Below are 27,728 nucleotides of genomic sequence, written 5' to 3'. Positions count from 1 at the left end.
TATTTTACTTTATCTTTGATTGAGGACTGAATTGTGAAAATAATTATTTTATGAAAAAGGACAGAGAAAGGAACTGCTGGAGTATTAAAAAGCAAGTTACTGAAATTCATTGCAAATTGTGGTCACACTGGTGCTTTGCAAGTAGTGGGGGGATGGGGTGACGAGACAGTACGGCATTCAGTAGGAAGTGAGATTCGGCTGGCAACAAGCAACTGATTGGTTTGTAAAATTTTGTCCAGTCACAGATGTCAAGGATCAGCCTAATGACAACTCTCTGATTGGTTTCTGCTTGTGGGTGTGAATGATCCAGAGAGAAGCCCTCATACCTCAGGAAAGGAAGTGTTGTGTATCTCACAGTAAAATACTGCAAGTTAAAGAAAGCCCCTTGTTTTCTTCCATCAGCAAATAATCATAGACTTTATAATGTGTGAGCCAGTTGCTCTGAGCCTCCTGTGAAGAAGTGACAGAACCTAAAGGAATAGCTCACTAAACTGGAGGACTTGAGAGACAAAATGAACTCCTCCATTCAAAATTGAGGACTGATGCTATTCAACTCTTCCCCCAATACCTTTCCCCCTACGTTCATAACACCAATTTTCTTTTTGTCTGTCTCTGTGTGTGTGTGTGTGTGTGTGTGTGTGTGTGTGTCTTTTAGAAGGGATTTAGAATTTTGACCAAGATTGCATTTGCAGACACCAATGCATGTGTACAACGCACCATTTAAGTTTGTGCATTTAAACTGGCTCAGGCACAGGTTTAAATGTGTTGCTGTTGTGAATGGGTGCAAGTGAGAAATGCCTCTTTTCACATCCTCATTCCCTCTGCATCCTCTCTCTCACTCTCTCCCCACACTTCCCTCAGCCTCAGTATCTGTGGTCTCTCTTTCCCATGCTCTCTGTTTCATCTTCTCTCTCCCCCTCATGCCTCCTTCTCCCCATGTCCCATCTCTCTGTCTTACCATCCACATGGCCTCTGCCCCCACCACATCCTCTATCTCTCTCTCTCCCACAGCATCTTTTCTCCAGGCACTTATGTCCTCCTACTCCCATACCCTCCTGCCATGCTGAAATGTCTTTCAGTGTTATGGAGCTTTTCTGCGCAGCTGCAGTGTGGTGTTATCGAAATCCTATGTGTGGACACAGTGGGTCTGGAATTGTGAAAATACATCCTTGGCTGCTGTTGTGACTGTTAGAAGACACTGTCTTTAATTAACTAGTCAAGTTATATGTCAACAGATCATACTTGCTTTTCTGTGGTTTGAATCTTTTTATTTGTTAAATATAGAAAGCCAATGAGTGCTTTGTGTTAACCTGCATGTATCAGACAAGGAAACTGGACACTTTGATATAGTTTCTTAGGTTTTGTGATGACTCCAGGAATAGCAGGTCGTGATTTACAGTGCACATCCCAGTGGGGAGTAACAAAGGGAAGATTTAATCAACTTGATTGAAAAGTCCAATAACAATTTTCTACTGCTCTTTGCGTAAGATCTTTCACTTCATTCAGACTCAGAAATGACTGACTTTTGAAGGAGAAAGAAAATTGCAGTGCGAGTGTCTCTGAACCAAACCTTTTCAAAGGTCACTGTGAAAGCTAATCCGATTCAATGTATTTCCACAAAATTGTTCAGGCTGATTTTTTTCTGAGATCACTCTGACGTAATCTGCATGTCTTTCTGTTTTCAACACATTTTTTAAGTTTGCTATTTACCTCATTACTTTACAAAAAGATTTACTAGCCGAAAAGTCACTATAAACACTGCTGTGTCAATGGATGCAAACATTAAACACTGAGACAAAAAAGATACAAGATAATAGAGTCATCATTTAGCGAGTTCCAAGAAAGACTGACTACAGGCTTGATGTGCCAAGATTTCAACATATGAAGATTTCTGCCTCTGGCTTAGTGCCACACTCCAGACAGGGCTAGCCTTCTGCTCCCTCAGGCAGTCATTACTAACTCAAGGTACACTACAATACTTGCACTGGCACCAATGTTGTGTCTCCTACAACACTCTGCTCTACAATACTCTACATTCCTCTGCTTCCTTCTGTATTCTGGTTAACAAGTGGAATAGACAGCTTACTACTGGGCTTGCCTGAATTTGAATGTGGCATGGAAATATGTATTTGCAGCTTATTCCTAACATTCATCACTCCTTGACGACAGTATCTTTATTGACATATTAATTTCAAATTTTCAAAACACTAATTTCCCATTATTTTATTTTCTGTTGAGGAATTATGTAGAAATGCCTTCTCAGAGGTTCCAATCATTGTTACAAATAAAACAACAGCAATCTAACACATTGAATACTATATGCAAGTAGATTTTGAAATACCTGATTTTACAAGAAGACAGTGTGGAAAACCCACTATTATAGTCCAACTTTATGAATTTGTTGAGTTTCCCGTGAACATGAGAAATAAGAATAATGTTATTTCCACCCAATTCTCTTATCCACTAATCAAATTGGGCACTGGTAGCATAAACAGTATGAGTGTTACCATTCAATGTTTTAGATACTGCCTCATGGCCATTTTGAGATGATTTCATTCCATACGCTGTAAAGCAACAACCTACCAATGGTGCAGTGTTCACCATTCCAGCCTTGGTTGCACTCGCATTTGCCATTGTTGCAGGTTCCATGCTCCAAGCAGCGAGGGTGGCAAGCTCTCTGGTCACAAGCTGCGCCAGTCCAGCCTTCCTCACATCGACAGGCACCCGCCAGGCAAATGCCATGAGTTCCACACTCCACGGCACAAATCTCTGTGGAGCACAAACAAACCCAGCACAGTGAATTTCACAGTCAATGCAAAACTCACAGCTGTGAAAGCATGGTCAAGGCACTGAATTCATCTCCTGTCACAGACTCCTCACATTAATAACATACCATTTAAACCTGTATGGGGCCCAACAGAACATGCATGAGTAAAGAAATACAATGCATTCACATTCTCCCATTAACAACACCCCAGGTTTTACAGTAAATTAAAACTCGTTTTGCCATAAACACAGTGGGTTTTTTAAAAAACATCAATTATATGCTTTTATTCAGAGATTCTGTAAAGAGCAGGCATAAACCCACAACATTCCTGATGAAGGGGTTTTGCCCGAAACGTCGACGTTCCTACTCCAAGAATGCTACCTGACCTGCTGTGCTTTTCTAGCACCACTCTAATCTTGACTGGACATAAACCCACAACAGATTATTTGGTTATATTCTAAACATCAGCAATTGTTTAAGGCTTTGTCAACCCGCCTAGCACCTGCTACATCTTATCTGAGACTTGACTGAATTTTATAAAAGCCTGAGAGATCTTCACAAAAGTAGTCGCGTGAAGGATGTTTCCTTTGCGGTCGAGTCCAGATCTAGATGGCACTGTTTTAAAACAGGAGATGCCCTTATCAGACAGACATGAGTAATGTTCATGTTGAAGTTCAGATGGGGAGGCAATGGCCTTGTGGAATTGTCACTGGATTATTAATCCACAGATTCAGGTAATGATCTGGGGACCCAGGTTTTAATCCTGCCACAGCAGATGATGGAATTTGAATTCAATTTCTTAAAAATCTGGAATTAAGAGTCTAATGTTGACTGTGAATCCATTGTTAATTGTCAGAAAAGCCCATGTGGCTCACCAATGTCCTTTAGGTAAAGAAACTGCCATCCTAATCTGGTCTCGCCTACATGTGACTCCAGATCCACAGTAATGTGATTGACTCTTAACTGGGCAATTAGGGATGGACAATAAATGCTGGTCTAGCTTTCGATGCCCTCATACAATGAAAGAATAAAAAATAGTTAATGTGCAGCATGTTGACAAATGGTCGAGGAACCTCTGAGTGGCCACACACCTTGGAAGGAATATTCAAGATGAGGATTGCTTATTTCTCTCAGAGGGCTGTGCAATTGCAACTCTGCTCCAAAAGCTGGAGTCTGGATGATTAAATATTTTTAAGGTGGAGGTAGATAGGTTTCTGATACACAAGGGAATTTGGGGCCAAATGGCCTACCACTGCTTCTGTTTTGAATGTTTGCAAGCGATTTCTGGAGGAGCTGCAGAAAGCTGCAATGTCCGGTACTGTACACATCAGTTTCTCAGCACAGAGATGACACCAGTGCTCTGTTGATATCCTTGAACCCTGATGTGAAGACTGCAGTGAGGCTTCTTTCTTCAGTTGGCAGGGACCTACATGTTCTTCTGGAGATGGGGACAGGAACATTGGAACATGAGTGACTGCTCTGTTCCTGACTGGTGGAGAGTGTGGAATTCGATCCTGGTGTGTCTTTATCGGTGAAAACAGAATCGGTGAATCGGACATTACGCGTGTGATGAGAAGTGCAGTGGATTTTCAATTTGCAAAAGAACTTACAATCTCAGCTTCTGTGCAGGCCCCTCACTCTGTATGGTTTTTGAAACTAGCACTGAAAATGTGTTGCTGGTTAAAGCACAGCAGGTTAGGCAGCATCCAAGGAACAGGAAATTCGACCTTTTGGGCCAGAGCCCTTCATCAGGCTCTGGCCCGAAACGTCGAATTTCCTGTTCCTTGGATGCTGCCTAACCTGCTGTGCTTTAACCAGCAACACATTTTCAGCTCTGATCTCCAGCATCTGCAGACCTCACTTTTTACTCTTTTGAAACTTGCAGACTTGGGGTTCTAGGGCAATGGACATTCAAGTAAACAAATCGAAAGTGTCAAGGCCATTTTAAACTTCCTGGTTGGGATTATCAATTTAGCACTGAAACCAAATCATCTACTCATGCCATCACCATCCCCACTCCCCTCCATGCAGGATCCTGCCTTATGCTGGAAAATCTGTGTTATAATATGCAGTTGTTTGGGCACAATAAAAGTAGAGACAAAAGTCTAACTGAATGATTTAAAAGAACACTTTCAACAAAAACCAGCTGCAGTCTTTCATTACTGCAAACAATGATCAGAAAAATCTATCCAATACAACTGGGATTAGTCACAGCTTCATCAGTTGCTCACTGCTCTCATGTTGGGGGACCATCTTGTCTGTTCATTGTGCTCCTTTCAATGATTTCTTTATACATGCTCAGCTCTCTTCTGAATCAAGCTTTCAATTAAAGGACCCTGGATGGGCTGATTAACCTCGATGCAGCAAAATATTAACTTGGCTTTGCGAGGAAAAGTTTTTTTAATCGCGTGTCTTGTTTCTCCTGTGAATCAATCTAATCAATTTTTCATTAGCACCAAGGTGTTTATCAGCCTTTAACACACCACCTTCAAGCGCGGCTGTGTCAATCTTCACTACCAACTTATTAATTGAAGTTCATTTAATTGAAGTGAAATTGTGCAACTAATTAATAGCCAGTCTTCTGTGCAAAGATCAAACAATGTTTTGGCAGCATCTATTTCATCATGGAAGACTGGTGTTTCATACAATTGCCATGATGGAGAGGTAGTGGGACTAATCTGTGCTAAAGGGCACACTTACATATACTTTCATTTGGCACGTACAGAATCAACAAGCCACTTAAACCTGAACCCACTCATTCAGCATAGGCCAGGACCCATCCCCTGGCAACAGCAGATTCTCTTTCAAACCTTAATGTGAAAAATGAGATTGAGGATGAAATTGATGGCTACACTGGTTCAGAATAATACTTCCATTAACTTGTTCCCATCATTGCTTTCCTGATGCATTCAAAGGGAACTTTATAATGAAGATATTACTGCACAAAATGACTGTGAATTAGTCATTGGCTGCAATTGTTCACATTTGATTGGTGGTGAAATCTACAGGGATGCATTTGTTCTCTTACGTTACCACTATTACTGTTGCATTGTGATTAAATATTGTGTAAGCATCTATTGTACCATTTGCTGCACTTATCTCGTGGTGACCAGACTGTGCCTAACGATTTCTTCCTTGGAATTTAACCCAGTCAGAGCCCATTCTGTCTGCTCTATTCTTCCTGGTTTAACTCAGTTTTTTTAACAATTCCCTCCTACTCAGCCCTGATTTTACAGTGTGGACTCAGGATTCCATTCTTTTGACTCTTGATAGTGTGTACTATCTACAAGATGCACTGCAAAACTTCGGCAAAGATCCTCAGACAGCATCTTCCAAGCCTGTGACCATGTCCATCTAGAAGGCAAGACAGCAGATATATGGGAACACCACCATCTGCAAGTTCCTCTCCAAGCCACTCACTGTCATGACTTGGAAATATATCACCGTTCCTTCAGTATCAGTAGGTGAAACTCCCAGAATTCCCATCTTAAGGACATTATGGATCAACCCAAAGTACATTGATTGCAGTGGTTCAAGAAAAAAGCTGACTACCATCTTCTCAAGGGCAACCAGGGATGGGCAATAAATGCTGGACAGCCAGCGATGAATTCATCCAATGAATGGATTTTAAAAAAATTGACTGCCACATTTATAAAATCAGTAATAAGCTACTCTGCAGTTTCTACATCTACAGTACAGGGGAACTAGGAGATGTAACGCATTTTAATTTCCAAATTAAACCTTACGTGCAAACTTACGTCACACATAAGGTTATTTACTAAGAGCCCACGTATTTGTGGATAGATTTTAGCATGGGCAGAGAATTAACTAACTGATAGAAGACAGTGAGTTGAAATAAGGGGCTATTTTTACCATTTGAGCCTGTAACTAATGAAGTTCCACAGATATCAGTACTGAAGCTGCTATTATTATTGTAATTATAAATTGTAATTATTTACAATTATTATTAATGATGCAAGTGAATGTATCATCACCAAATTTTCAGATGACACAAAAATAGGTGGGAAAGCAAGTAGTGAGGACGACACAGTCTGCATTGTGACATAGGCACATTAAGTAAGTGGGTAAAAACTTGATAATTCGTTATCGCAGAGGGCTGTAAAGGCTGGGTCATTAAATATATTTATGGCTTTGAGACAGATTTTTAATCAGTAAGGGAATCAATGGTTATAGGGAAAAGGCAGGAAAGTGGGAGTTGAGGATTACCAGATTAGCCAAATCCCACTGTATAGCCAAGTAAACTCAATAGGCTCAATGGCCTACTTTGACATGTTATAGCCTGATACCTTAACATGACTCTTACCTCATTGTTTACCACTCACTCAAGTTATCTTCTCTGTAAAAGCTCAGTATAGAAATCTAAGAAGGTGCAGAACTCAACAGGCAACTTTGTGCAAAATCTCCATTCCAAGTAGGTTTGCTTTAGGCTTGACACACTAATTCAAGCATCACCTCATGTTAAATTTTCACATAAATTATTACATGCATCAACGCCAAAAACTCTGTTTTCTGCCAGTGCACAGCAATGACACAAAAACACTAAATTCGACTAATAAAATCTGGAATTAAGTAACAAATAATCCAACACTGAAAGAAACAAGGTGGGACATGTGAAGCAGATCAGTATCAATATAAAGCACGCACCAATCATAATCTAAGTTGTTTCAAGCTTCTTCCTAAAAAGGGCATGTGCATGACAATATTTTAACTGATGTTAGCTTGAAAATTTATGGTATACATGTTCAGCTTCTGTCTTTCATTAAAATCACCAATTAATGTTTTCACTGCCATAGCTTTAAGACACCTGAACAAGTAGCATTATGATTAATTGACATTTATTTCCATTAATTAAGTGTGTTGGGATCTGCTAAACTTTATTTTGTGGCAGTTATTCCACTTCAACAATTTCCTTTACTTTTGCTAGTAATATTTTTTGATAGTCATCACATCCTACCATGAAAATAAGTATTTAAAGTATTTTACAATTCAGCGGATTTCAAAGCTGCTTTCTTTTTCTCCTCCTATTGTTTCTACTAACTAGTCAAGACTTCAACAGCAAGCATGATCTGAAAACAGATCCTTCCCAATGATACAGTTGCCAACAAAGGGAGGTCAGGTTATCCTGCTTCATCCTGCAAATTACTGTGAGGAACTTGACACAGTGTCTTCCTCATCAAACAGGAATATGTTGAGCATGTTAAGGAAAATACATAAGTCATTGGTCAGACCATATTTGTAATATTGTGTTCATTTCTGGGCACATTATTTACAAAATGATATTAAATCCCTGGAGAGAGTGCAAAGGAGAGTTACTATAATGATCCCAGGAAGAAGGGATTTTAGATTCAAGTAAAAAGAAATTGGGGCTTATTCTGCTTGGAGCATGGAAGATTAAGAACCTTATTGAGGTGTTCCAGAATTACGAACAATTTTGTCAGGGTAATGAAGAATATTCTGTTTCCACTAATTGGTATGTAGATAGCTAGGGGTCACAATTTGAAGATTGTCAGCAAGACAGCTAGGAGTGTGATGAGAAGAAACTTCTCATCTTGCATACAGTTCTGGTCACCGCATTATCAGAATGATGTGGAAGCTTTGGAAAGGTTTCAGAGGAGGTTTATGAGGATGCTGTCTGATATGGAGGGAAGGTCATATGAGGAAAGGCTGAGGGATTTGAGGCTGTTTTCGTGAGAGAGAAGAATGTTGAGAGGTGACTTAATTGACACACACAAGATAATCAGAGGGTTCGATAGGGTGGACACTGAGAGCTTTTTTCCTTGGATGATGATGGCTCGCACAAGAGGACATAGCCTGAAATTGAGAGGTGATAGATATAGGACAGATGTCTTATTTACTTAGAGAATAGTAGGGGTGTGGAAAGCATTGCCTGCAACAATAGCAGACTCACCAAAGTTAAGAGCATTTAAATGGTCATTGGATAGACATATGGATGAAAATGGAAAAGTGTAGGCTACATGGGCTTCAGATTGGTTCCACAGGTAGGCACAATATCGAGGGCTGAAGGGCCTGTACCATGCTGTAACGTCCTTTGTTCCATACTCAGAGAGTTGTTCGGATTTGGAATGCACTGCCTGACAGAGTGGTGGAGGTGGAATCCAAATGAGGTTTCTGAAGTGAGCCAGATCTGAAAGTGATCAATTTCGGGGGCTATAGAGACACAGCTGGAGAGTGGAGCCAGCTAGGTGACAGCAAGTACAGGCATGATAAGCTAAGTGGCTACTTGTACTGTGAAGTTCAATGACTGTATATGCCACGAACTGCAGGCACAGGCCTTGCTAAGGGAAAAAAGGGCTCAGGTTGTCTCAAACTATTTTGTCCCCACCTGGGAAGTATAGTCACTGCTGCAATATAAAACAATGTAGCAGTCAATTTGTATCACCAGTACAACTATTGGTTTAAAAAAAGGCCCCTACGAACAGCAACGTGATAGTGATCAGGAAATCTATTTTAATGATATTGGTTGAGGCGAAGTGCTGGACATGAGAGAGGGGATGACTACCCTGGGTCTTTTCCAGAAACGTTTCGGGACAGTCAGAGACTCGGTTTATCATTTCACCACAGCAATAGTGCCTGTGTAGTTGTATATCAGAGTGGCACGATGGTGAAGTCTCTGAAGTATGGCTTGAACCAACCACATTGCAACTCAGATGTGAGAGTGCCACCAACTGAGCCACAGCTGACAACTAACAAGAATGGGCACCTTTGAAGACCGCATCCCGAAACTTTATGAATCATGCAGAAGAAGGGAGAAAAAGAAATGATGATGGAAATAAATACTCCTGTTGTCCAGTCCCGAATACTGCCATCGTCTGCTGAAATTTAATGAGAGAAAGCTGCTTTGAAAGAATACAGAAATGGAGATAAGATTTGGATTTTTCTCCATGTTGGGATTTTGATAGATTCAGCAGCATGCAGAGAATTGAAAACAGTGGGTACAAAGTGTGCATACTTAAGATGACATTGTCAGAAACACCTAGCTTGCAAGCTAGAAATGTTTACAGGCAAGAATTTGTCAGATTGTAATATTAATGTTAACAAGGAGAAAAGGAAGTTGGTGTTGTTTTCACTCTTCCTTTGCCCCAAAACAGTTCCATTAGTGGACAGTGTTATAGGGAAGAGGTGTCTTTCAGTATCCTGGCTGAGTAGTGAGCTGCAATGCGGTGGACTCTGAGCAAAAGGGAATTGTTTAACCATTGTACTTGAGTCCCAGTCCTGACTCTCTTAGAGTCCGGCAATGCTCACTGAACAGTGATCAAGAAGCCAAGATTAATAATTTTTCTCTCTTACTAATCCAGTGAGACAAAGCCAATCGCCTTGGCACACGAAAATTCTGCCATCTTGGTGCCTCAGTAGCTGGACAGGCGCTGAATTCACCCATCCTTTCATGGGCAAAAAAGGATGGGCAATAAATGCTTGAAATGCTCAAGTCCCATGAGTGACTAAAAATAGTCATCGGAAGAACACTTTGAGACCATTGTTAGAAGCAAATTTAATAAACGACTGAGGGAAAACAAGAAATGCTGGCAATCTGATGGAAGCATTGTCTAGATTTGAAACGTTGGCTTGCTCTCTTTCTCCATGCTCTGATTTCCAGCGTTTTTTGTTTTCAGTGCATCTGCAGTAATTTGAAACTGCTGAAGGAACTCATAGGAAGATCTGTATTGTGAAGCCCACACTTTGATCGTACTGCTAGTCAGCTGCTATTTCTGTGAGGAAGTTTCTTGCTTGCGCACCATAAAAAAATTGGCCTCCAAAAAGGCAGGATTCTTTAATCAAGTCATACCATTAAAATTGAAGATAGGTTTTGCTGAGGTAATCTATCTGTTGATGTCGAAAAATCACTAGGTTGCAGTATAGGTTGCTAAGTGTGTTGCTGCTTCTGAACCTTAGGGAATTAAGGCTATCGCTATTTCACCACTTATGGGATTATTTGTAAGATGTCCTCTGTCAACTCACCTACTGAGCAGTCTGTGCCTGTCCAATTTGGATCACAAGTGCAGGAACCACTCTCCTGAAGATAGGTCCCGTGACCAGAGCACTGATCAGGGCACATGGTTTTGGAATTTTCACAGTTTGAACCGCCCCATCCCGGACTGCAGTGGCATTCCCCATGGATACAGACGCCATGGTTCGAACAGGTTGGATCAAAGCAGTCCGCTGCAAGAGAAAAAGAAATCATCCTTTAGTCTAAGAGATGAGCAATAGCAAAGATTTGGCCCTCTAATTCACTTTAATGTGCTTTAGATGATGAGATCTAATTTAACAATTTGACTCAATAAAATTTTACACTTGTAGGGTCAACGACCTGAAAATTTAATCTCTTCAGCACTAATTGCTTTACTGTATGAGCAAAGATCAATAAAATCAATATTTCTGAGATAGAGAAATTGGATTTTACACTTGAAAAATGAACTGATCTTTCACGGCTTCCTCCTCAATACCATGATTATGACAGAAAGAACAAAAAATAGCGACCAATTGTCATCATAATTTACCAGCATCAGCTATCTTGTCAGTTCATCCCACTGACTGAATGACTACAGTGCATGATAGCAGAGTATCAATACATTTGACTGAGGCAATTCTTTATTTTGCGATGTGGAAAAACATCAATATCTTCTCATTGTTTTATCATCTCAAAGTGAAGAACATTACTCAGTGAGCGTGGACTTCCTTCAGTACTTGGTTCAAGGGCAGTAAGGTAAACCAACCCTGTTACTTGGATAGCTGTCATTTGAAAGAGATGGGCATGATAACATCACAGCAGATTGCATTGTAATTCTGTGCCCTTTTAGTTCAGAAAAATGAGTTTGGATCATACCGAAATCTCAGTCCTGATTGTTAACAATTTGATGCAAACTCTTGATCTTATAGAGCAGATTTTCCACTTCTTGACAAAGCTTCAAATTGATATTGTGAATTGGCAATGTTTTGTAGAAAGTGTTCAATTTTAATTTGCAGATCAAGAATGTATACATTTCAATGTATCCAGAACTGCTTGTAAATATCAATTAATTCCACTTAGTTGCCACACCTCTTTTCCACCCCAGTCAACACAGATATCTCTAACCCTCTCAAATAACCTGCAAATAACTTGAAGCTAATAAACTGCAACAAGCTCTGAACATCACCTGTTTTTTTATACATTGCAAACCAAAATGCATATGTCCAAGGTGCAAAATTTGTCTTTGTTGAAAAGAGGGGAGGTTGGAAACAGATACTGATCAACTGCTTCATTAAAAAAAATGGTGTTTGCAATGTTTAACCATGTTTGATTTAAATTTACTCCTACCCTTTACAACAGCAACATTTTGGCTCCAAGCCATTTTGGTTGATTCCATGAATAAAAGCTGACAGTCAGTGGGTTCTGCCGTATTTGTGACCTATAAGACATCTTGCTGTTCTTGACATGGCCTCCAGAGCAGAACAAAGGTTCCATTCTACTCTGCTCAAGTTAATTTAAAATAGCAGTCAGCATTTGTGTGGGATGGGTGTGTTTCTTTCAAGCATGTTTGCAAAATGGCAGTGATATGAAGCGCAATATCTTTTGCGCGGATGATGGAACTCTCCATGAAGGAAGTTTCTACTGAGGGTTAAAGGGAGGAAGCACCATTTGAGTTTCTGAATATAAAAGATGAGGTCTGTCTGTATTTATGAAAACAAATGTTCAGTCTTTTGATATAAACCTGCACTGAATATGTTGACTTGCCATTTCTTTTTATTGATGCTGATGGATCTAATGCAAACTGCCAGTATTTCACTTTTCCACCATTTTTAGCCAGCTCTTCCTCTTCAATGTAGCTGCTGCTCTTTCCTTAGTTCAGCTGTTTATTTCCAAAGAGCTGCAAAGTTTGAACAGTTTCCAAACACACCCAGCTGCGGACTCAGGATGGAATCTCTAGCCATCAGGAGGCCCACTACCTTATCTTATAATTTTTGCAGATATTTAATCAGAAACTTTCTTCATGTGCATTTTTATTCTAGTTATTAACAGTGCTGCTACAAAGAGATATAGAGCGATATGTCTAGATAGAGATCATCAGATGGTTTACTTTGAACTTATCAAAATGACAAGCTGCAAAGATAAAAATGGTTGGCATTTACTGACTGATGCTGGATTTTAAACATGAGTCAGCCTCATTATTAGGTCTGCAGTGCCTTACATATTTAAATGTCTTTGCAAAACTGAAGCCACTATATGTTTTTGTGACCTCAGAGAAAGGATTGGGCAGCTAGACTTAGAAAGAGAGAAAATTTACCCCAGCCTTAAACAAATTATTAGACATTTTTAACTTGAAGCTTCAAGCCCATTGATTATTACAAGATGGATACCAGTCAGACAATTACTCAGGACTTCAATCAAAGGTTATTCTGATATAAGCCAAAACCAATAATATTCCATTGGTTCATCATGCTTTTGATACTAGAATAATGAAGCACAGCTTAGAAAGTAGTGCACAGCTCTGCTGATCATCATTGTTGCACAATTGTGGACATTTCACCAAAAAATGTTGCTCTATAAAATTTACAGTATACTGCACAAGAAAACAGCAGATATCCCCATGGCTGTCAATGTGTGCAACCACAGGAGATGGGTGAGATACTAAACAAATATTTTACATCAGAATATACTAATCAGGTTAATTGGCCAGGCTAAATTGCCCATAGTGTTCGGTGCAGTAGTTGGAGGGAAATGGGTCTGAGTGAGTTACTCTTCAGAGGGTCGGTGTGGACTGGTTGGGCCAAAAGGCCTGTTTCCACATTGTATGGAATCTAAATCTAAATCTAATCTAATAACAGATACTGTGAAGGAGGATGTGGAGGCTAGGGAACTTAAGGAAATAAATAGTGATAGCTTGAAAACAGTCTATATTATAGACGAGGAAATGCTGGAAGTCTTAAAGCATTTAAAAGTAGATAAATTCCAGGACTTGATGAGACATTTCCCAGAACTCTGTGGGAAGCTAAGGAAGAAATTGTTGGGCCTCTTGCTAAGATATTTGTGTCATCGACAACCATGGGTGAGGTGCTGGATGACAGGTGATTGGCTACCATGGTGCCATTATTTAAGAAAGGCTGTAAGGAAAAACCAAGGAACTATAGACTGGCGAGCCATACATCAGTGGTAGGAAAGTTGTTGGAGGGGATTTTGAAGGACAGGATTTAAGTGCCTTTGGAAAGGCAAGGACGGTTATGGATAGTCAACATGGCTTTGTATGTGGGAAATCATGTCTCATGAACTTGATCAAGTTTTTCGAAGAGGTGACAAAGAAGATTGACGAAGGCAGAGTGGAAGACTGAAAACAACAAATGCTGGAGTTCACAGTGGGTCAGATAGCATCCTTGGAGAGCAAGCTAACATTTCAAGTCTACATGACTCTTCATCAGAGCCGAAGTGAGGTATAGAGGGACAGCATTTATGCTATTGTTTTAGAAGAGTGGTGGTGGGGGTACTGGGTGCTGGGTGATGATAGAGAAAAGATGTTGATAGTTCAGTTTAACTGATCAGAATGTGAGAATGGCAGAACAATGGTGTGTCTCCTGCTAGACTTGAAAGGACAGTAAGTGGAATGTGAGGAGGGAAGGACATAATAACAAGCTAAAAGAAAGGGAAGAAATGGGAGTTGGTTCACAATTTGAAGGTGTTGCACTCAATATTAAGTCCCGAAGGCTGTAAAGTGCCTCGTCTGAAGATGAGATGCCGTTCCTCCAGTTTGCGCTTTCATTCACTAGAACACTGCAGCACGCTGAGGACAGGCAAGTGGACATGTGAGCAGGACGTTGTGTTAAAATGATCAGCTATGGGAAAGTCAGAGTCCTACCTGTGCAAACATCAGAGGGGTTCGCAAAACAGACACCTAGGCTGTGTTTGGTTTCTCTTATGTAGAGTAGGCCACATTGAGTGCAGCGAATACAATACACAAGATTGGAGGTGGTATAGGTGAAATACTGCTTTACCTGGAAAGACTGTTTAGTGTTGGACTTCCAGAAAGAGTTTTGACAAGGTTCCATATGGTAGGCTGGTTAGTAAGGTTAGATCTTATGGAATGAATGAGGAGCTAGCCAACTGAAGACAAAATTGGCTTGAAGTTAGGAGATAGGGTGGTGATAGATGGTTGCTTTTCGGACTGGAGACCTGTGACCGGCAGTGTGCCACAAGGATCAGTCTTGAGTCCACTGCTATTTGTCATTTATATAACTGATTTGGATGCGAATATAGGGGGTGACACCAAAATATAGCAGGTTTTGTAGCAGACAATAAAGAAGATTATCTAAGTGTACAAAGGGACCTTGATCAGATGGGCCAATGGGCCGAGAAGTGATAGATAGAGTTTAATTTAAAATAATGTGAGGTGTTGCATATTGGTAAAGACAAACCGAGGCAGGATTTATACAGTTAACTATAGGATCTGGGAAGTGTTGCCAAACAAAGAGACTTAAGTGTGGAGACTTCAGTGTGAAAGTGGCGTCACAGGGTGGTGAAGAAGGTGTTTGGTATGCTTGCTTTCATTGATCAGAACGTATAGGAGTTAGGACATCATGTTGTGGCTATACAAGATATTGGTTAGGCCACCTTTAGAATACTGCATACAGTTATATAGGAAGGATGTTGTTAACCTTGAGAGGATTTGACTAAAAACCTAGGATATGTTGCTGGGACTGGCGGGTTTGAGTGAAAAGGGGAGGCTGAATAGACTGGGGCTTTATTCGCTGGATCCTTGGAGGGGAGGGGTGACCTTATAGAGGTTTGTAAAATCATGAGGTGAATGGATAGGGTGAATAGCCAACATCTTTTACCTAGGCTGAGGGGAGTCTAAAACTAGAGGGCATACGTTTAAGGTGAGGGGAATACACTTAAGAAAGATCTACGGCAATGTTTTCACACAGAGAGTGGTGCGTGTATGGAATGAGCTGCCAGAGGAAGTAGTGGAGGCTGGTAAGATTATAACATTTAAAAAGCATTAAGGTGGATTTAGAGGGATATAGGCTGAACACTGGCAAATGAGACTAGGTCAGATTGGGATGTCTGGTCAGCATGGAGAGTTAGACCAAAGGGTCTGTTTCCATGCTGTATAACTCTATAACTCTAATTACCCCAGGCAGTAACACTGTGTTAACAATTAAAATCAACACTGTGGTTTACCTTAGGGCAACATCTGAACTCTGATTACATTACTGCATTGTAATCACTCTCAGCCATCCATTAATCTTTCCGTAACGTGTATCCCAGTACAAACTAGTGACTGGACTAAACAAGTGAATGTCAAGTTTTCTAATGAAAAGACACATGCTTTTAAACATTCCCATTGGAAACCTTGGGAAGTTACTTTTCTATGCTTAGCACAATCAACATTAAAGGATTCTTTAGTGAGCTACAATTTGGATACATATCCAACAATCTCTTCCCGATCTTCCATGTTTTTGTGATCACGGAACATTTCGAGGGCAGCTGCAGTTCTTTTATTGCAAAGATAACCTCTTCATTTGTAGGCTGTGTCTCTCCAGAGTGAGATTTATTGCATTGTAGGTTCAAGCAATGATGGAAGAGTCTGATTACGTATCTCTGAGCAACTTGAAACAATCTGATTTAGCAATTATTTTCCCCATTCTTTGAATGTGGCTTGTCAATGATGTGCAATAACTGAAAATTTGAGTATCTATGGGCAGCTTTTTATAAGACATTTATCAATCTTAAAATGTTACCTAACCTCCCTCTCTACACAATGCTATCGTGGGCTGCTAAGAGTTCTGAGATGTTCTCATTTCATACCATTTCATAGAATAACGACCAAGCCAGTTCCAGCATCTGGTTTAACTTGCTCTGTTTGGATCTTTGGGACTTCTCACTTAGAGTTTTCTGAAAACTCCAATGATCTCACCCAGCTAACACTGACTTTAAGACCCTAGTATTTTTTTGATGGCAGTCGGGGTTGAAGACATTGACTGAATACAGTGATAATAATTACACATACAATGATGCTAAGTGGGAGGGAGGCCTGCAATTAACGATGAATTATGATCAAAAAAACGAGAAAGCCAATCTTGAATTTAATTGTTTCTTATTGAGCCATCCTCTAGATGAAAAGGAATTATTTCTAATTGATGCAATAACATGCTTAAAGATTACAAAGTTATTTTCAGATCATTCTGTGCATAAAAACACTGATATATGCATCAACCGCTTCAGAGAAATTATCGAATTGCAAATAAATGCATATTATCTGCTGCATCACAACATCTTTCTAGGCAGGGATTTGACAAAATATATTATCGACCAGAAATGCTGGTAGTGAAGACAGAACTGAAACTGACCTTTGTTTTACCTTGAGCTAATGGTCAGTTGTAGGGCAATGCAAAGAATTTATCACCTGCTGCTCTTAGACTGGGGAATATTTGTGAGAGCCAAAATGTCCAAATGTCAGCAATAATGATCATAACTCCTCTCCAGATGGCAGGAGCAGGGAGTGCACTAAAGCTTTTGGCACGGTGCTCTTGAAAGACCAAAAAGCAAGATTGCTCCTTCTGGTCCCAGGGACTATGTTAGGTCATTGTCAGATCACAGTGACCTCCGAACCTAATGCATCTGAGGGCCACTGTCAACAACATGGCTGACCCAGACCACTCCAAGAAGCAGGTACAGTTTGTCAAAATTGTCCAGATGATGCCTGGGGCTCAATTGTAGACACATGTTGGGCCTCTAATTTATAATGAATTGTTCATTGCATCCTAGCATTTGACATAAGTTGTTCCTGACAGAGATGACCATCTTTAATAAATGTCACACAGTTGTTGGCCATACACACAGTGAAACAGGCCTTACCTGCTTATACATCCACAATAAGGCATGGTCAATATAGCAGTTCTTTCTCAAACTATCTGAAGAAGCTGTGGGTGTTTGGCACTGCCAGATGCCATAAGCTAAATTAATTGATTCATATAAAATATGAGAAATAAAGATTACTGAAGGAGCTCGTCTCAGAAAGAATAGTGCAATGATTACGTCAGAGTGACTGGTAGAGGCTGGACAGTTGGACAACAGCCTTTCTGTCCAGCACTGACTTTGTTTGAATTGGACTTGGACAAGAAGGGTGGAGATTCCCAATTTTTTTCAACAACATTTTACAACATTATGCAAGGCATGGAGGGATATGGACCAAGGGCAGACAGAAGGGATTAGTTTAATTTGGTGTCATGTTTGGCACAACATCATGGGTCAAAGGGTCTGTTCCTGTGCTGTACTGTTCTAGTGGTTCAATCCTGTTTGGAAACAAAGAGTCAGCAACACTCCAGAAGAAGTTAATACATGTGATAAGATATTCCAATCAAGTTGGCTGTGCATTAGCTTCTGGAGAAGGCTGATAATAGGCTGTGTAATCTTCAAATCCAACCACTTTATTTTCCTGGTCCAACCATCAAAGTCAAACTAGTGATTCGTGTTTTTAACTAAAGGTTGCAAGTCGGTCCAAGGTTAAATGCTGTTTGTAATTAATTAATCAATCCCATTCTCCTGATCTTTCCCCACAGTCTTGCATATTTTCTCCCTTCAACTAAACAGTCAATTCTCCTTTGAATGTTCCAACTGAATCTGCTTCCTCTATACTTTCAGGCTTTGCATTTCATAACTCACCACACAAAAGAATATTTCCTTGTTGCTTCTGCTTCTTTCACCAATTCCAGAAATCCTGATCCTCTGATTACTGATCTTATGATCACAGGAAACAGCCTCTCCATGTTTCCTTTATTAATTTTGAACATCTCTAAAAGATGTCCTCTTAACTTTCTCTGATCCAAGGAGAACAATTTCAGCATCTCAGCTTTTCCATATAACTGAAGATCCTCATTCATGGTACCACTTCAGTAAATCTCTTAAACACTCAAATGCTTACAAACTGGGGCTATTAATATGGTCCAATCAGGGAGCCCAGGGCTGACAGATATAAACAGGAGCGTCAGGGAGTCTGTTCACTTTGAGAGCTGGTTCTGAGGAAGCCAGACCAGAGTCAAGGACTCTCCAAGAGTAAATAAAGGGTGAACTAGTGACGGGATACCAGCCTCTATGGAATTATTTAACCTCCCTAATTACTTGCTGTAGCTGCATACTAAGTTTGTGATTGATATACCTGGACACTCAGAGTCTTGGTACCATTCTCGACTGAAATAATATACTTTTTTTGTTCTTTCTGCCAAAGGAGCCAAGTTTACATTTACATTTACTCTCATTATAATTCATCTATTCCAATTCTCTGTCACTCATTTAACCTATCTATATCCCTTTGCAGACTGTCTATCTCTTTCTGACAGATTACTTTCCTGCTGATGTTTGAACGATCAGCAAATTCAGCTACCATACATTCAGTCCCCTCATCCAAATCATTTCTATAGATTGTAAATCGATGAGAACCTCTCACTGATCCCTCTGGCACTCAACTAGTTACAACTTGTCAACCTGACAAGGACCTGTTTATCCCTGCTATCTGCTTCCTGTTTGTTGTCAATGCATCATGCAAGTTAATGTGCTATTTCCTCCACTTGTCTTGTGCAGTACCTTATCAAATGGCTGTGGGTAATCCAAGTTCTTCTACCAATCAATTACACTATAAACATCTTTCAGGGAAACCTTTAACAAAATTAGCTTGTGATTTTTTTTTTATATGTTGTAAGGTGAGGAGGACAGCAATAAATGTTTTTGTGAGATAACTCATGGCTTTGTGGAGAAATAAAGAAATAGACACTTTTTTTAAAAACTCAGCCCTGTCATCACTAACAAAAACCACAGGCTAATTATAAAATGGCTGCATCTATATCCAGCCAAATAACAGCTGCTGACAACAGAAAATAATGATGTTTCCATTAAAATATGTCAACGGATATGCACATTACTCCTAGAATTACTGGTGAATTTAAGTCACACATTTTCAGCAGGTTGATTTATGCCATATCCTTTCTCAACAAAACAAAAAGCTCACTTAGTGCTAAGTCTCAATGTATTCTTGTGTTCGAGAGAATATTTGAGTGACAGTACCTCAGAGTCATCGACAGCAGATAGACAAGAACACACATCATTTTAGGGTGGGTTGGGCAAGTATTGGTGAGAATCTATTTCATCATATGAGTGACTTAAATACAGAACACGCAAATCCGAGAAGTCCATATCTAACAACAATGCACTAATAATACTGCATAATTTGCTGCTTTGTTAAGAGAAAGCATTCAAGCTAAATAAATTACCATCTGCACATAAAATGTATGCACAGGAATATAATAGAAGTGCATTAGGAAGTCATTGATGAATAATGCTAAACAGAATCTCTATCTTAATGTCTCAGTGTGCTGAGCCACTTTGAACTATTTTCCAACAAAACCGTACTTTGACCTTTGCTGTCATTCTGGTGTGCCGTACCTTGCTCACACATTTCTCCTTTGTAACCCGAGTTACAAACGCAGGAGCCCATGATGCAGACGCCGTGTGCTCCACACAAAGGGTCAATGCACTGGGTTGAGGGGACGTCACACTCGGTCCCTTTCCAGCCACTGTAACAGAGGCAACGTCCCTTGGAATATTGGCCATTACCGCTACATAATATTGGACATGTTGCTGTACAAAAAGAAATGACAGCATATTAGAGCCTTGGTTGGGAGTAAAACAGCAACAAAATATGCAAATAAGCAGATCTTAAATTCTCTTTCCATTAAAACACCCCACAATGTTTTCTGTAATGTGTTGCAGCAGTTCTCCGTGACATTGAATAAAAATCAAAAGAACCGAAGACGCTGTAAATCAGAAACTAAACCAGAAGTTGCTGGAAAAGCTCAGCAGGTCTGGCAGCATCTGTGAAGAGAAAGCAGGGTTAATGTTTTGGGTCCGGTGACCCTTCTGCATGTTTTCTATGTCAACTCAGTGCTAACGTATGCTTCTGCATGCCATTTGCCCAGTATGAACTATGTACAGGACTAATAATTCAGATAATTGCAGTAGCAAGCATGGAAGTAATGAGGAATGTTTGCAAATGCCCATTCAAAAGTGTACTTTGAAAAACAATGGTTGTTTCAACAGTGTAATAAACATGTCAATCAAACAGACCATTCGAAGTCAATCACAGAGGGCTAATATGTGATCACTCAGAGGCTGGTTAACCTGTGGAATCTGTTATGAGAGAGAGCCATGAAGGCTGAGCCACTTAGTATATTTGATAAAGACTGTGATCCCTTTAAGGCATCAAGGGGTATGTGGAGAAAGTGGAAATAGGGCATTGAGATAGAGGATCAGCCATGATCAGACTGAATAGCAAAACAGGCTTGAAGGGCATCTGTGTTTCAAATACTTCACTCCTCAATTTTGTGTAAATAAATGTTGACAATAAAAGATCACAGAAAGAGCAATTCACTATAAGTACATAAAGATGTCACTCAAGCAATTAATTCACTTCACTTGTCAAACTATATTCTTTGCTGAGCTCATACTTCTATCGGTCTGGGTTCTCAGCTAAATATATGGAACCTAGTCAATGCCCCCATGTTTATGAGGACACAATAAATAGCTGAAAAGTGTTGAAAGGTCGTGGAGCACTCATGTTGAAAAAACTGACCTGACTCCAATAAAATTACCAAAGGCGAGGAGTCACCTCTGCCCACAATGGAGCCATGCAGAGAGGGAGTACAGAGTTCCTCGCTACCTGTGTCCTTATCCCAAGCTGGTGAAAACTGCCCAGTAGATCCCACCCGCCAGTTTTTAAAAAATTCAGAGCTGGCCAAACTCCAAGAAATCCTTGACGCCAGAACCTGTTGCAATGTAGAGTACCACTGTAACCAGTGGCAAAATCTCAGACGTTTTGAATAAATCCCAAAATGGCTCCACCTCCTGTGTGTGCACCATGTCCTGTACTTATTGATGACAAAAAGTTGGAATTGTAAGCAAATGTTCTTGGCTTACCTCTTGCACAATCAGGTCCAAAGAATCCTGGGAAACAGTGACAAGCTCCAGAAACGCATTCCCCGTTTCCATGACAGTTTCGTGGACATTCCACTACAGACTCTGCAAGTAATCCAATCTTCAGAATTACACAAGATTCACATTTTGAGAAAACACCTTGTTAGGTCAAGCAAACCTTACTCTGAAGGAAACTTCAATCCCTTTGGCATGAGAGGGATTCCTCTGCAGTGTTAATAGCAATTGGCATGAAGAGACACCAAATGCAGTATTTAAGGTACCACAGAACTGTGGACCCAACATTGCAGACAAGAGCAATACAAGTAACAAAAACAGAATTCAATCTTTAAGGAAAGAAAGAATTAGCTTTTACATAGCACTACTTATAGCTTCACGAAGTTCTAAAGTGCTTTTACAGTCAAAAATGTATTATTGAAGTGTCATCATTTTTAAAAATTCACTGTGGGTGTGTTGGCCTAGGCTGGCTTTTATTACCATGCCTAATTACCCTTAAAAGAAGTGGTTTATTTGCCAGTTCAGGGCCCAGTTAAGGGTCAACCACATTGCTGTGGATCTGGAGTCACATTTAGACCAGACCAGGCAGGTATGGCAGATTTCCTTCCTGGTAAGTGAGTTAGGTTGGTTGTTACATGGGCGCCAGTAGCCTAGATAGAACATAGAACATAGAACATAGAAGGATACAGCGCAGTACAGGCCCTTCGGCCCTCGATGTTGCGCCGACCGAATCCTACCTAACCTATACTAGCCCAATAACTTCCAAATGCCTATCCAATGCCCGCTTAAATGACCATAAAGAAGGAGAGTTCACCACTGATACGGGCAGGGCATTCCATGAACTCACAACCCGCTGTGTGAAGAATCTACCCCTAACATCTGTCCTATACCTACCACCCCTTAATTTAAAGCTATGTCCCCTAGTAACACCTGACTCCATTAGCGGTAAAAGGTTCTTAGTATCTACCCTATCTAAACCCCTAATCATCTTATACACTTCTATCAGATCTCCCCTAAACCTTCTCTTCTCCAATGAGAACAGCCCCAAGTGCCTCAGCCTTTCCTCATAAGATTTTCCTACCATTCCAGGCAACATCCTGGTAAACCTCCTCTGCACTCGTTCTAAAGCTTCCACATCCTTCCTACAGTATGGCGACCAAAACTGCACACAATACTCCAGATGAGGCCTCACCAGAGTCTTATACAACTGCAACATGACCTCTGGACTCCGGAACTCAATTCAAGATGTTGGAAATTAAGCAGCCAATCTACACAAAGCAAGCTCTCACCAACACATGGACATGACTAGACCATTTGTTTTAATGGTACTGGATACATATTCACTAGGAAACAAGGCAGCACCACCCCCACCCCCCACCCCTTGTTGAACAACACCATGAAATCTGCTACATGCACCTGAAAGGGCAGATGGGCTGGCTCTCAGTTTAATATTTTATCCAAAAGACACTTTTTAATTGGTTATGAGAATGATTCATTTCAGACAGAACAAGACTGCTGGCATGTTGCCCCTTGAGATGACATCGATCACTAGAATTCACTTTACTCAGCATTCTGGCAGGTAACCAGGAAAAGGGGCTAATGGGTCTTCCAGGCTCAACCTTCTAACTGATTCATTCCCAGTAATATTGGAATGTGAAAACACTGTACTATACTTGTTCATCTGCAGTACACAAGACACTGAGATATCAGGTTAAATTGCTATAAACCTGCCAAATTTCCCTTCATGTTACAGTAGATAATCAGGTGGACAGCGTGAACATGCAACTTAATTATTCATTGCATGCTGTTGACTGGACTCTAACATAAGCCTGAATCTTTTTTGCACGTATATTCAAGACATTTGTTTTATGAATTAGCCCTCCACCCATCTATCACTGCGATCTCGGTCCAGAATTTTGACTCTGACTAAGTGAACTTAGTGACATGTCAACCTCTGTCTGTTTTCAGTCACTTATGGCTCAAGGGAGGATAAGCTAATGTTCCATCGCACATCTGGCCAATTTAGGAACAGGCACCAATAGCTGGACAATGAATATATTGATGGATTTATTTTTAAATTGAAAGGAAAGAGGTTAAAAGTCTAGCAGATGGAGCAGGAACGCAATATCAGTCTGTTGCACAGTTCACAAGTAAAACATATTCCTAACCTCAGCTGCATTTCTGTGGAAAGCAAGTCTCCTCTCAGGAAAGAGCAAAATATGGGGGAGGGTGAGTCATTACAAGTCTCTGTCTTGGTGAATCCTATTGTTCTATCACAACAGTATTGAGTAAAGCTCTTCTAATTGTAGGAAGAATGAAATCTGCGTTTATCACTTACAAGATTATATTTCTCATGAACATCCCATATAATGAATTACTTTAAAACTATAGTCACTGTTGTAATGTGGGTCAAAGATAGAAGGCATTTTGTGCTCAGGATAGCTGTATAAAAGTAATAGGGATGAATGAACAAGTAACGTTAGACAGTGTACTGGATATAATAATAATGAAAAAGCCACAATAACACATTTAAGAACAAACTGGTCCCATCTTAATGAGTGCGACTGAGCATTACACTGATTGCTGACATTAGTCAGTTTCACTGGGTACTAAATTAGAACTTGTCAACAAGTGCAAGAAGAAACAACTGTAATCATTGTGACATTTGTGAAGTATACCCAGCCAAGACTATCTAGAAGGACAACGGTGGCAAATACATGAGAATACCATGACCTTCCAGATCTCCTTCAGGCTACTCAGCATCCTGACTTTGGAATATATTGCTGGGTTCCTTCAGTGTTGCTGGGTCAAAATCCTGGAACTCCTGCCCCAACAGCATTATGAGGGTACCTACACCAAACAGGCATTTCAAGAAATCAGCTTGCCACCTTCTCAAGGGTAACTAGGGTTGGCACTAAATGCTGGCCCACCCAGCAACATCCATACCCCATGAATAGATTTTTTAGAAAGATCAACTGCCTCGTGGTTCTTTTCACATTCAGTGATTGGAATCTTTAGATAGGTTTGGCCACAATCAGTATCAAAATAATTTGTACGAGGAAATCTCGTGTTAGTCAGTAACTGCAGGTGGAGTCAATGCTTTCCTCAATAAATCCCCCACACATAAGTTTCAGTGCCTACCTATGACAATAGTATTAAAGGACACGTGCTCAGGAGTTTTCCCATCATTGTAAAAAGCCAGGTGCCAGACCCCTGAGTCAAGATACTGGACGAAGCCGGCCTCCTGGATGCTCACTGCCCTGATGTGCCGTCTTCTGTGCTCGGAATCAGTCAGGCTGCGCTTTTCCCTGGCGATCAATCTGCTGCCATCAAGTAGCTCGACGAAGTCATACTGAGAAGCAGAGGCACAAAGTCGTGAATCAGATATGAACATGGAAGCAAAGCAGTGGACATTGTTCAGGCACAAAAATCCATATGTTTGGGATAGACGTTCATTTCAAGCCTCCTTATAAAAAAATGACACACCGTTTGGTCGAAAATTATTTCAAAGCCAGATTACGGCAATATTTTTTAACAGTTAGCTTTAATTTTGTTTTCATACATGAGCCACAGAGTTGCATTAAGAAAATACATGCATTGAGAGTGGCGTTCAACATTTGATATGCACTGGAAATTATTAGTAAGTTGCACAGACTTTTCCCACTGTTTCTCGTATTTGAATGGACATGAATGCAATAGATATAGAAAGTAGCAGTGAAGATAAAGGCTTTTAAAATACACCCACAGACTGTGTTCCAGAGTTTGACCAGGCCTCTGGATAGAGGCTGGCATTGATTGATGAGAATTATAAGCTATCAACAATATGCATCATAACTTCCTGGATTTTATAATAGAGATGAAGATTATGAAAACAACAATATCCTTACAAAGTATAAAGTGAATCCTGGCACCACACTTTGGGAAGGATGTGAAGACTTTGGTGAGTGTACTAAAGAGATTTATGAGAATGGTTCTGGGAGGAGGGATGACAGTTACATGGTCAGACAGAGAAGACAGAGATTTGGCAGGACTGAAATAAAGTCATGAAAGACTTAGAAAGAGTAAATATAGAGACACTGTTACCATTGTCAATATAGCTGATAACTGTATTGCAAAAGGAGACTGATAAAATAATGAGAGGTAATGTAAAGGAAAAAATTGTTTTCAAGTGGTTAGGATTTTTAATGATGAATACAAATCCAAAATAGGATTTCACAGGGAATTGGATAAATAGCTTGGGAGGAGGAGCATTTGCAGGAATATGGTACATCAGTGCAGGAGTGGGACGAACAAAATTGCTCTCCAATCAATTTGGTGTGCTGAAGAAGCTGAATGGCCCCTTTCATCAATGATCCTACAATAGAATTCTATTTTTGTGATCAAAGACTTGACTAATATTTTCAACAGATGCAAATGTGAAGGCTGTTTCATTTCTTCTTAATTTCAAACGTATTCCTTTATGATATCAATTTTTAAATAGAACTTCTCTTTCATAAGAATTAAACCTCAGACCTTCAATATACTTAGTGGCCATTGAAAATGAAAGAAAAGATTAAACACACATAAGGACTCTGAAGCTCCAAATAAGGTCAGATCAAAAACTGGCAAACAGTTTCACATTAAGTCTTGATTAGCTGCGCCCAGGGGGACTGAATAAACCATTGAACAGAAGGTCTAATAGACAGGAAGTATGTGACAGAAGAAAGACGTTGTGAAGCATGTCAAGTGGTATGTATCAACAAAGTTCAAAATGAGATGAGTCAATTTGAAGATTAACGTGCTAAGGTCCAGCTGATGCCACAGATCTCGGATTATTTTTGCTTCCACCTTTCTCCCTTTATGCACTGAAAAGCATGACTTTGACTGAGTTCTAGCTCCAGTAGTACTGGAGTTCACTCATTGGTACTGGCTGCCCTCCAGTACTTATTCTGCGAATAGCCCTGGTGGTGACAGATGGCAAAGGGCATTGTAGCAGAATTTGCTCCTTGTCTCAATCACCATCTGCAAGGTACACCCTCTCCAGAAGGGGGCAGTATGCAAATGCAACGTCACTGGAAATTTCCTGTGGTGAATCCCTCGTGATTCAATGTCATAGAGATTTACAGCATGGAGACAGACCCTTCGGCCCAACCTGTCTATGCCACCCAGTTTCACAATTAAGCCAGTTCCACCCTGCCTGGGTTTGGGAGGTAATCCAAGCTTAAGATATAAAAATATTTCAGAAGGGAAATTCCAGGTCCAAATGACGAATACTTGGGCGTTAAACTTATCCAAAGACGCTTGTGCCATTTTGTAATAACAGTTAGGATATTAATTGTGATTGTTTCTATAGAATTAGAGAATTCAAATAGCTGAAGAAATAGCTTGCTCATAATATTCTCGTTCATTCTGAAGCCCATTTGTACACAATGATAGAAGAATAAAGGAACAAATTGGCATCTTTGCACCTGTGAGGAAAACCTGCTTTAAACAGAATGAAGAGAGTTTTAAAGTGGACCAGTGACTGAACTTCTCAGATTACAGGCGCTGCAGTGATGATGGAAATTTGTTCCAACGTACGGTTTTCCTTGAAGAGGCAAGACAACGCCACTGCACACAATGGCAAGATGCTTGGGCTTCTACACTCCTCGGCAATGGTTATGCCTTTTACTGCATGAAAAGACATTGCCATGGCACTTTGTAAGCTGCCCCATCTATTGCAGTAAGCTGCTGGGAAGAATACAACAGTTGGGTCCGGGCACAAGGTAAGGGCAATGATTTTCTAATAGTGTCTGAAATTGGTGGGAGGTTCCTGGATGGGGCAGACATGAGTAAAAAGCTATTTTGAAGCCTGGACACAGCATATACACCAATCCCTTAACTTGTACCCAGGCCCAGCTGTTGTATTCTTCCCAGTAGCATGCTGCAATAGTTGGGGCAGGAGCTTAGAAAGTGCTGGGGCAATATGTTCCTGAAGATATCAGGACAGGTGGATAA

At 40.3% G+C, this 27,728-nt stretch overlaps 1 protein-coding gene across 8 annotated transcripts in view; it reads right to left on the bottom strand.

The window, feature by feature from the left end:
- Positions 1-27,728, bottom strand: part of LOC132822044 (teneurin-3) — an 822,914-nt gene that overhangs the window by 126,351 nt on the left and 668,835 nt on the right. For all 8 annotated transcript variants that reach the window (XM_060835055.1, XM_060835070.1, XM_060835085.1 and 5 more), the window contains 5 exons: positions 24,894-25,104; positions 21,741-21,842; positions 20,211-20,405; positions 10,766-10,966; positions 2,584-2,769 (listed from right to left, as the gene is read on the bottom strand). In XM_060835055.1, the coding sequence (XP_060691038.1) occupies positions 2,584-2,769; positions 10,766-10,966; positions 20,211-20,405; positions 21,741-21,842; positions 24,894-25,104 (895 nt within the window). The remainder of the gene's footprint in view (positions 1-2,583; positions 2,770-10,765; positions 10,967-20,210; positions 20,406-21,740; positions 21,843-24,893; positions 25,105-27,728) is intronic.

The sequence above is a fragment of the Hemiscyllium ocellatum genome, chromosome 2, assembly GCF_020745735.1.
Source record: "Hemiscyllium ocellatum isolate sHemOce1 chromosome 2, sHemOce1.pat.X.cur, whole genome shotgun sequence".
In the NCBI taxonomy this organism is placed as follows: domain Eukaryota; kingdom Metazoa; phylum Chordata; class Chondrichthyes; order Orectolobiformes; family Hemiscylliidae; genus Hemiscyllium; species Hemiscyllium ocellatum.
This window is presented reverse-complemented; position numbering and strand designations above follow the sequence as displayed.